Below are 10,778 nucleotides of genomic sequence, written 5' to 3' on the forward strand. Positions count from 1 at the left end.
TATGCAATAATATTGCAAATACTAAAAATGCTGACCAAACACCAGATGCGAAGTTGCTTATGCGTAAAGAGATCCACCACAATAAGGTGGATTACATAATTGATGTTGCACATTTGAGCGTTACCGATAAATAGATCGCACGCATAAGTGGAAGATTCCCTCAGTACTGTGTTATTTTAATATTCCAATTTAATTAAAAAAATATTCTACTAGAAAGTTTAAAAAAACAATGCTAATAATAACCAATTCTGCGAGATCTTCAGATATTTATTTCTAATAGAAATGTTTCCTCAAGTTTTTCCGGTGACAATTGCCGAAAAAAGACATTTAACTCAAATGAAGCCATTTCTGCCGCTATAAGTCAGAATATCTCAGGCTGAAGTGTTCGCCCAATACTCACAAATTATTACAAATAAATATAAAACTATTTGGAACTACTTTTAAAACATTTTACCACCATCCCACTATCTGTATTAATATTATCTGATAAAAAGCATACTTTAATGGCTTACAAAAATTGAAGTATTATTTTAATCTGTGCATCTTTAGATAATAATGAAATATTGTTATCTGTATACTAAGCGATAATATTTACACGAAATAATATATAAGACTAGCGTTCCGACAGGACTTTACACGTTCACAACATTAACGAGTTATTTCTTAAATATAAAAGACAGTATAGTAAGAGATTTACCACAGATTTACCAAAGTATTCCTGTTAAGATGATTTGGATCGAAATCAAGTACGCTTTACACTACAAGATTAAGCGTAATTTAAAAATACCACCGTTTGGGAATAACGAGTTCGATTTAACTATATTTAAGAACATAGTAAACTCTCAATAGTTAGTACATACATTCGTAAAAAAAAGTTTTTTTTTTTTTATTATATCTTTCTGGCTAAAGTGGCAGTCAATTATGACACTATCTAGTTTTTATTAAGATTAAAATATTTTCAATAAACAAACTGTGTAAATACGTATTTTATTTATAGTTTTAAATCTATACTGATTGAATACATATCTCAAACAAACATGAACATTGACGTCTTTCGAACGCCAATCTAACTAATCGGACAGATAATCGAATATTATTTAAAACTTTTCTAAAATAATACTTTGTTTAAAGATAACAGATAACGTGAACGAAATGTAATAGCTTTTTTATCGCTTCATATAGAGGCGATAATTCAATGTACTGTCCGCGGCCTATCGACAATGCAATAGCAATTAATTATTTACTTTAATTTAATGACTTTTTAACTTAATATTTTAATTAAAGTTCTTTCGTTAACATTAAATAATGTCCAATTCGGTTGGTTTTTTTTATATAATAGGTTGGCGGGCGGGCAAATGGGCCACCTGATGAGTGGTCGGTCACCACTGCCCATAGACATTGACGATGTAAGAAATAATAACTATTCCTTACATTACACCTTTGCGCCACCAACCTTGGGTGCTGAGATGTTATGTTCCTTGTGCCTGTAGTTACACTGGCTCATTCACCCTTCACACTGGAACATAACAAAACTAAGTATTGCTGTTTGGCGGTAGAATAACTGTTGAGTGAATGGTACCTACACAGAAGGGGTTGTCCAAAACCCTGCCACCCAGTAAATGTTAGTCAATGCGCCATATCTCTAAGATTATCTTCGCAGGAGATATTATGAAATGCAGAACCTATATTATACTGTACGGATTGCGCATTTTCTGCCAACAAGACCTATAGGAACTGTTAATAGTCATGCTTAACGCCTACCGAATTCCCTTTTCCTCTGAAACTAGGAGAAGGTACACGAAAAGGTTACTGATCTGGTCTATAAAAGTTGTTTTTTTTTTTAACAATTTGTAATTTTAAATGTAACGTTGCAATCGATGCTGGTATTAAGCTTATACAAAATATTTACCACTTACAATCAGGTGACCCATTTGCAAACCCCCCCTCAACTTTTGGTATAAAATATCGACGTAGACAATGATCTCTCTGAAATAGTAATATCGTTTTAATCACCTACCATGGACATGGCATTCTTTAAGATTATGCACCCGATATTAAATCCTGCAGAAGAGCAACTAGTGGAATCTATAATCTGGACTTTCTTTTGATGAATTATATTTTTATAGCAAAACAATATTGACTTTACTTCTCAATGTGATTGATAATATTGTAATGTTTGTAAAACGTAAGAGTATTTCCTAGATATTGTGACACTTATAATATTTATTAATACGAAAAACAAACCTGGTCCTATTAGACGAGTAAAAGGGTTAGTAAATCTTTCACGGGATAATATAATACCCCAAAATGCGTTCAAAAATTACCAGATGTAAGTCTTGTTTAAAGATGAATATAATAAAAGATGTTATTCGGAATAGACGCTACTCATACTATAACCTTCTGGCGTACTGTCATTATAGATACTAATCAAAGACAATGAGATTTCGACATAGACAATTTTACTATTTTTTACTAATTCATATATTTCCAAAAAATTTAATAGATAAATCTGAACATGGACAATTTTACTACTCACTACTAAAGATTTAATGATATATTCTTAACATTAATTTAACGTTCAAAGATAATGAGTCACTTTGCGACATTGCCCAAGGACATTACATTAACAGCCTGTAAATTTCCCACAGCTGGGCTAAGGCCTCCTCTCCCTTTGAGAAGGCTTAGAGCATATTCCACCAAGATGCTTCAATGCGGGTTGGTGGATATACATGTGACAGAATTTCATTAAAATTAGTCACATGCAGGTTTCCTCACGATGTTTTCCTTCACCGCCGAGCACGAGATGAATTATAAATACAAATTAAGCACATAAAAATTCAGCGGTGCTTGATTGAGTTTGAACCCGATCATCGGTTAAGATGCACCCGTTCTATCCACTGGGCCATCTCGCCCAATCACATTAGTCATCCCCAATCCACCACAACAACAAAAAGTAGATTTTACCTTTTTTTATTTTATTACTCTTAAGTATTCATGAAGATATCAATAATTGTTTCGATAGGAGAATTATATATAAATAATTTATAGAAACTAGATTCAAATGTTTATTATATTACACACTGAGTACACTTAGGTAACTATAGCTATGACTTGCTTGCAGTACACATATATAAAGTTTCTAATATTTTTATCTAAAATAGACGTTGATAAATACATTTTTTTTTTATTCAATTTCTTTTAAGTACATACATAAAATATTGTTATACACTAATTTATATTTACAATGTGTCATTATAATTCAACGTTTAATATAATCTGTCTTTTAAAAAAAAAGCTATATTAACAAACAAAATTCACTCGGACATGTGGCAGTGAGAGTACTATGTAATATCATAAATGTTTATATCTGCCATTATTATTTTCCATCGATGTTTCGATAAATTAAAACAGTACTAATACAACGTACTTCAATGTATCCAAAACTATAAATAACTAGGTAACAATTTTTAAAGTTTTTAAAGAATGTAAATTATTGTGACATTACGATTTCATTTGTATAAGTTTCAATTGTAGTTGTTGTTAAGAGTGGCATAATCTTTATTTTGTAATAAATTCTGTATTAAATAAGTCTACAAACATTTATTATTATTCAATACGAAAACGCAATAGTTTTATGTAGTCTAAATAGATATAGGCCGCTAGAAGTACTACATTTTTAAGGGTATTTTCATCGAGCAACTTAATTTTTTACATGTTTAAATTATGGATATGCTGAGATGCAAATGCAAGTTCATTTATTTGTTATAGTTTAAATTAAGTCACAGCAATAGCGCCCATACCATACATTTACTAATTGTACAGAAATTTTATAAGGTATTTTACTGTAGCATTTGATGGTAATGGTGGACCATCTGGTAAATAGTCATCACCGCTTAAAGGTTGGCATTGTGGTACCATCCTTTGCATCGCCAATGCACAAGCAACATAAAAAACAAGCTGTTATGTCCCTGTGACCCTGTGTGACCCTGGCTTGCTCTCCCTTCAAACCAGAATACAACAATATTAAGTCCTCTGCTCGGTGGTGAAAAATATGTGTGGGTGGTACTTACCCAGTAGTGTTTGCTCAAAATCACAAGGTAGTATAAACCAATATATTGCAATAACAAATTGTATGTAAGTTTTGTGTGAGGAATGGCAAGTTTATTTGCGATGTTTTATCATTTACAATCCAATCAAAAATTCTTACAAAATTTTAGTAAAAAAAAAATTGTTCCGTATACAATTTGCAAATAAACTGTTCAATGGTACATACTTAAGCCGAATGTCACCTCTGTACCCTTTGATCCGTGTCTAAATTAAATACCTACAATAAATTAATTTAAAAAAAAATGTCAATATAAAAATTCATAACAAAGAAACAGAAATGAGAGATAAATAGACAACAAGTAAAAAAACATAACCCTAAAACTGTTTTCACACAGGAAATAGAACCTTATTACAGAGAGGTTTTAGTCGGTTTTCCTGTACGCACCCCGCGCCCGCCACGCCTTGAGCAGGTTGTAGGAGAAATACAGCTGGAAGAAGTGCACTTGCGACGCGAGGAGGACGAAAGCATACCACAGCAGTCCGTAGGGGTAGCCCTGGAAAATACAATTGTACTATTAGCACTGAGTTATTAAGCAAATCGCATGAAATACTTAAAACTAAGGTTTGTTTATCTTTTTTCCTACTTCCATTGGAATAGGCTATAAGAGGGTCCAGCTTGGTAATCTTTCTCGTGTACGTCGACGTCATCAGACATCTTTAGAAGTGAATTCTCTAATGACCATTTATTAATTATTAACGGCAGTGAGTTCGTTTTTTTGAATCAGTCCATTTACTTAGAATCGTTACAACCGTTCTTTCCATGGCAACCACTAATGTCTTGGGAAATGTTATTTCCTAGGCAACAAATGCAAATCGAACACAGAACACACTCAAACGTTATTTCAAGATGGAATAACGCTTGACGCTTCTCTTATCTCTAGAAAGTTGCACGAGGACATATATGTAATATTGAAATGGATTTTAAGGGACTATTCATACCCATAGACCAACACTAAGCGGAAACCATTCTTATCGGTCAATGCATGCCAACCTTGGGAACTAAGACGTTATCTCTCTGTTGTCTTTGTCTCTAAGAAGTTGTGTCTCTGATTGCACTGGCATCACAACGTATGCAATATTTGGCAATAGATTAAATGAGGATTGACTAAAAAACCAAACCAGTTTCTTTTTTTCGGGCAAATGAGCTACTTGAATAGCCACCTCTAACTAGTGGCCTGGTTACTGAAAGTTGACAATGTTTACATTCCCATGCCTCGGAAAACACGTAAAATCGTTGATCCTGGCCGTCAAAACTTTCTAGTCAGAGCTGGATTCAGAGGTCTAGAGATCTTATTTTGCCTCTTATCATATTAATTTTTTACAGATCCAATGTCAATAATTAGCGATCCACTCACCATCAGATCATCTACATGAATGTTCACCTACCAATTTTTAAAAAATAAATGGTAACCTACCTGCCACATTTGTATATCATCATCGTCCTCATCTTCATCTAATGTTAGATACTGGTACACATCCCCACAGTAGTATATCACACAATACAACAACGGCCCCAGTCCTATAGCCATAATGCCATATATGTACCGACGGAGGTTCTTTACATTGTTTCGTTTGATTGCTGACAGTCCCAGAAATGAGAGAAGCAGAGATAGACACCAGATATACTCCCACCAGAGTGGCTGTAAAATACATAATAATTGTTCAAAACACACACATAATTGTTATTCAATAACCGTTTGTTGACAAATATATAGCATACTGACGGTCCTGACTTAAACTTGATGAAAAAGATTTTTTATTTACTTTTCAATCATAGCAACACTACTGACCTACTCAATCTAATTGAAAACATCCAGGGACCCACTCAAATACCCAAAAAATTCATGAAATTGGTCCAACAGTTTAGGAGTTCAGTTACAGAGTATGTATCGTATATATAGAGTATTTATATATAAAATCTCTGAGTTTCTCTCACAAGTTTTATATCAACATCGCAAACATTTAAAGCCTCAAGTAACAGTACTGAATTACATGTAAACAAAACAAATAACTGCACCTGAAGTATATACTGACTTGGTTCAGTTTCAACTGCTTATATATTTTTATACAATAATCGTCAGTTTTTTTACATAGTGTAAATAACTATGTATTATGAAAGTGGCTATTCACTGTTCAATACTGATATTATACATGTGAAATTAACTCATGTCTGTTACCTCTTCAAGCTTTAACAGCTAAACCAATTTAGATTAAATTTGGTATAGAGATAGTATGAATCCTGGGAAAAGGTGATGGGACGGTTTGTGTGCTATAGGTAAATTTTAATAAATATTGCACCGGTAATGCCACAGGTTCAGCTAGTAAGTAAATAGCATCCATATCGAGTTCATGTATAAAAAAATATTTTAATACAAATATTAATAGCATGGTTTTACTTAAAATACAATTCTATGTATGTGTTTCTGATACTTTATTAGTTATTTTAAATTTTTACTTATGAAAGTTAAGTGAAATACACAATTACTTGTGGGATCTGTAGCTCTTCTATTTCGAGTATGAATATATCCAGCTTGTCCAGGATGTCTGCTGAAAGTTTGGCCATCATCGTCAGGAACAGTAAATGGTGAAAAAACACACAGTACTTGAGACGAGATTTGTTTAGTGCACTGAAAAACAAAATTTAATCAATTAAATATAAATACTATTAGGGATTATATTAGGGATCATTACAGGGACAGCATAATGAGGCCATTTTAAGGTAAGTTATTATCTACGGCTTTAAACTTGAAAACTTTATGGAAATAGTAAGACAATATTAATATTAGCTCACCTATGATGGCTTAATATATTTATAAAATTGTTAATTTAAGAAATAAGATATAGTTGAATAGTTATTTAAATTATTGAACATTATTTTATAAATTTATGTTTTTTGTGTCTGGGTAAGTACTGTTTTGTGAAAGTTTTATAAGTCTTATAAGGTTATCACACTTGCCGATTGAATTAGTCATTTTTATGGATTTTTAACTAACAAATAGGAAAATAATACGAACTTTCATAATATATAATTCGAATGAATGGCGCCAAACCGTCCACGACCAAGCTTTTGTCTAAAAATAATTTGACGGCTATTGACGAAATGTCGCGTGTCACATTTACTCTGAACATAGAGTTAGCCAGCGCCCAACACACGTAAAAATAATCCCAAAGCTCACCTTATTTGATACTGAGCCGCTATTTTTTCCCTGTGCTCGTAATCAGCTCCATTCGTACCTGTCACCATAATACCGCCTCTAGAAGCCATTTTTTAAATTAACTTCACTTATTAAGTAATATAAATAACTCCCTAGAAGTACTACAATTAGTACTAGGCCGTATATACAGATGTATCTGTTTATATTTAATTATTTTCAATCAATCCATCACAATTTCACATCTGCCAAACGAAATTGAGCTGGCGAACTGACATGCCAAAAATGCCAACGTCTCAAGGTTGACATGTGTACGTTTAGAAATAAGGCGTATAATAATTAATAACATTTTCAGTACATACATCATTCTTGCGAGTAAATTTGATAAAACCTAAAATCAAACACTTATGTTCTCTTAACATAAAATAAGTCGAAGACCTATAATCTAGATATTAAATTGTTAATGTTGCCGTTAGAAATTGTCCCCGCACATCTTATTACGTTTACATAACTTTCTGTAGATAAGGAGTTATAACTCTGCTTTGACATTGTTGTTATTTTATACATATTTATTAAATAAATATTCCTAGGTACCTATTACATAATAAACTTCGATTAGAAATAATGATGTCTTTGATCATGGCTTGAAAATTTAAAACTTATATCTCTATAGTAATGATTCATGATTAAATTTATTTTTTAAATTTTGTTTTGCTTTTAATCTCGGTGGCAATTACTTAATGCCTATAAATATAGCAAAAACCCGTTTAATAGTCTCGTATCTCTTAATTAAATTTGATCGGTCTTGATACTTAAAACTTCCATGTATATAATACGGCTAAATTGGCATATGAAATGAAAGATCGATAACGATTTTAATTGTTTCGACGTTGTTTTATAAACACGAGGCTTATTGATTAAAACGCAGCCTTTATTTTGATTCAGTCGGACCTATTTGCGCGTTTATATAAGGCTTGCTAGCTCTTTGTCTTTCATTCATACATTATTTTTACGAGAAACATGAAGCTATTAGCGATTGTTGCGATGTTCGCGTTTGTGGCGGTACAGGTAAAGGAGCCTTTAATATTTGTTGCAATGATTAGTTTATTAGTTTTGCTCGTTTGCCACCTGTAATAAAAGAAAAAAAATACTAATGTGATAAATTGGTGCATTCATATCAAACAAAAATTATATGTATTTGATAAAATGCAAGTAATTATAACTCTTTGAGTATTAGACAGATTCATCAAAATTTAATTATGTACTTAATAATGACTCAAGAGTTAATAAATGGTCTAAAAGTGTTTACCAAGTCTCTTGCTGGTTCTTCTGCGGAAAAATTCGAAATGGTTGCAGTTTTAATTTTAATTATCTAGGTAACTTTATACAATTATGATTTAAAAGTGCTTGTATCATTAAAAATCGGCTGAAAACTGTTACTTAGGTACCCACCTACCCGTAGAGCAATGCGGTTTTATAATCTCCAAAACTTCTCATATGAAGACCATTGATAAAAAAGTTTTTTTTTTAAATATATTTATTAGGTTTTTTATGTTCAATGATGATGACCTTTTTTGGACGGTGGAACAAATACAACAAGCCATTTTTTTTTGTTGTTCAATCTCTAGTTCAGCTGTTCAGCCCCGGTTCCGGATGAAGAGAAGAAAGAAGCCGAGGTTGTACCAGCAGCGGTCGCTGTTGAAGCCTCATCGCATGCCGTACCAGAGGTAATAATGAAATTGTATAAATATCACTATTTAGTTCTTAGTCTGGTTTAGTTACACTATATACTGATCATTACTACAGAATCTCCAATGCCCCCCCCCCCCCCCCATAGAACATACTCTTTCATGGCTATTTAGAGCACTATCAAATATTGTATGTATGTACTATATCTCTATATTAAATGAAATTTATAAAAAAACAAAATTACTGATACAGTATTCTATTTCTAAAATTAACATAAAAATGAAACAATAAAGACCAAAAATAATAAATCTTTTCTTAAACTTAACAAACATCGATGATAGGATGAACATGTGAATCTTGTAAAAAATATTTACTGTGAAGCATTTCTTGCGGAAGTGATGTCCAGAATCAGTAGCAGGTTAACGCATCATCTAAAAATAGGCGGTTAATTTCGCTACCATATCCGATTAGGGAGAAATAATTCTCTGAGCAGCATAGGCGTTATAAATTTCTGCTTCAAGTGTGATAGTTATGCTATTTCTAAACTCCGTATCAAAATAAAATTCAAAATAGCTAGATTTCTGATAAACTCGCACCAATAGAGTTTTACAATAAGAATTAAATAAAAAAAGTAAGGTTCTGGCGCTCCAGACTCGAATCGATTCAGTTAGCTACTGCGTAGAATACATGCCATCTGAGTGCTGCATATATTTTTTGGCTTGGCTTTTGACTTAAAAATCTTGGTGTACCGGTAACAGTAATCTCAAAGAGTAGATTAAATATAAGTCATGTGTTATCATCGATGCCTCAAAGTGTACAATATAATTCAATTAATTGCGCAACATTCGGTACAATAAAGATTTTTAATTGAATCATTATTAAAAACATGGCATGAACTGCGAGGATAATTGTAGTCTGTAATTGATTTGATATAGTTCGCGGAACATTAATATGATCAACTAAATATTCTCGTTATATATGAGTGAGAAATTCTAACCTTATAACCAAATATGTGAAATACAAACATCATAACTTCACTAATAATCTTAAAATTTGGACAAATATGGCGTTCACGCGATCGATTAACGGCTAAATCGAAGGCGATTTGAGTAATCTGAACAGACTTTCGTCCAAATTGAAGCTACTTTTTTGTTGATCAACAAATGATAGCCCAGTAGTTAGGACGCGTGCATTTTTACCGATGATCGCGGGTTCAAACACCAATGAATTTTCATGTGTTTAATTTTTGTTTATAATTAATTTCGTGCTCGGTGGTGAAGGAAAACATCGTAAGGTATGCATGTGTTTAATTTCAACGAAATTCTGCCGCATTGGAGCAGCGTGGTGATAATTTGCTCCAAACCTTCTCCTCAAAGGAGCCTTAGCCCAGCAGTGGGAAAATTACCGACTGTTAATGTTATAGTGTTGTGGTGCGTGACTTAACGTGCTGATCTTACGTTAAATCATTATCATTTTATATAGGTTTTCTCACAATTCACAAACAAAAACTCTTTCTAAAGTTATTAAATAATAATAAGAACACAATTATTATGGGCATTTTGTCGAAGATAACTTCTATTTTAAAATATTTTATTTTTATGATACGATCTGTTTTTTTTCTTAATATTAATTTTAATAGTTTTATTGTTTCGCAAATCAAGAACTCAGAACCACTGTGTTAGATAAGTCTAATACATAATATATACCCAATAAATATGTGTGTTATGATTTAGGCAAAGCCCGACCAGTCTGAAGCAGTCGCTAAACCTGCTGAGCCAGCAGCTTCGTCGGCAAACGCAGATGAAAAGAAGGCGTGATTACCGCATCACA

The 10,778-nt window shown here is 32.5% G+C and overlaps 1 protein-coding gene across 1 annotated transcript; it reads right to left on the reverse strand.

Annotated features, from left to right (window-relative positions):
• Positions 1-3,051: 3,051 nt before the first annotated feature.
• Positions 3,052-7,540, reverse strand: LOC125071290 (protein jagunal). The gene is made up of 4 exons (XM_047681468.1): positions 7,284-7,540; positions 6,593-6,734; positions 5,523-5,747; positions 3,052-4,601 (listed from the first exon to the last, which is right to left on the reverse strand). Exons 1-4 carry the CDS (start codon positions 7,370-7,372, stop codon positions 4,470-4,472), a joined length of 588 nt encoding a protein of 195 aa, XP_047537424.1. The 5' UTR covers positions 7,373-7,540; the 3' UTR covers positions 3,052-4,469.
• Positions 7,541-10,778: the final 3,238 nt, after the last annotated feature.

Source organism: Vanessa atalanta, chromosome 19, assembly GCF_905147765.1.
Source record: "Vanessa atalanta chromosome 19, ilVanAtal1.2, whole genome shotgun sequence".
Lineage (NCBI taxonomy): Eukaryota > Metazoa > Arthropoda > Insecta > Lepidoptera > Nymphalidae > Vanessa > Vanessa atalanta.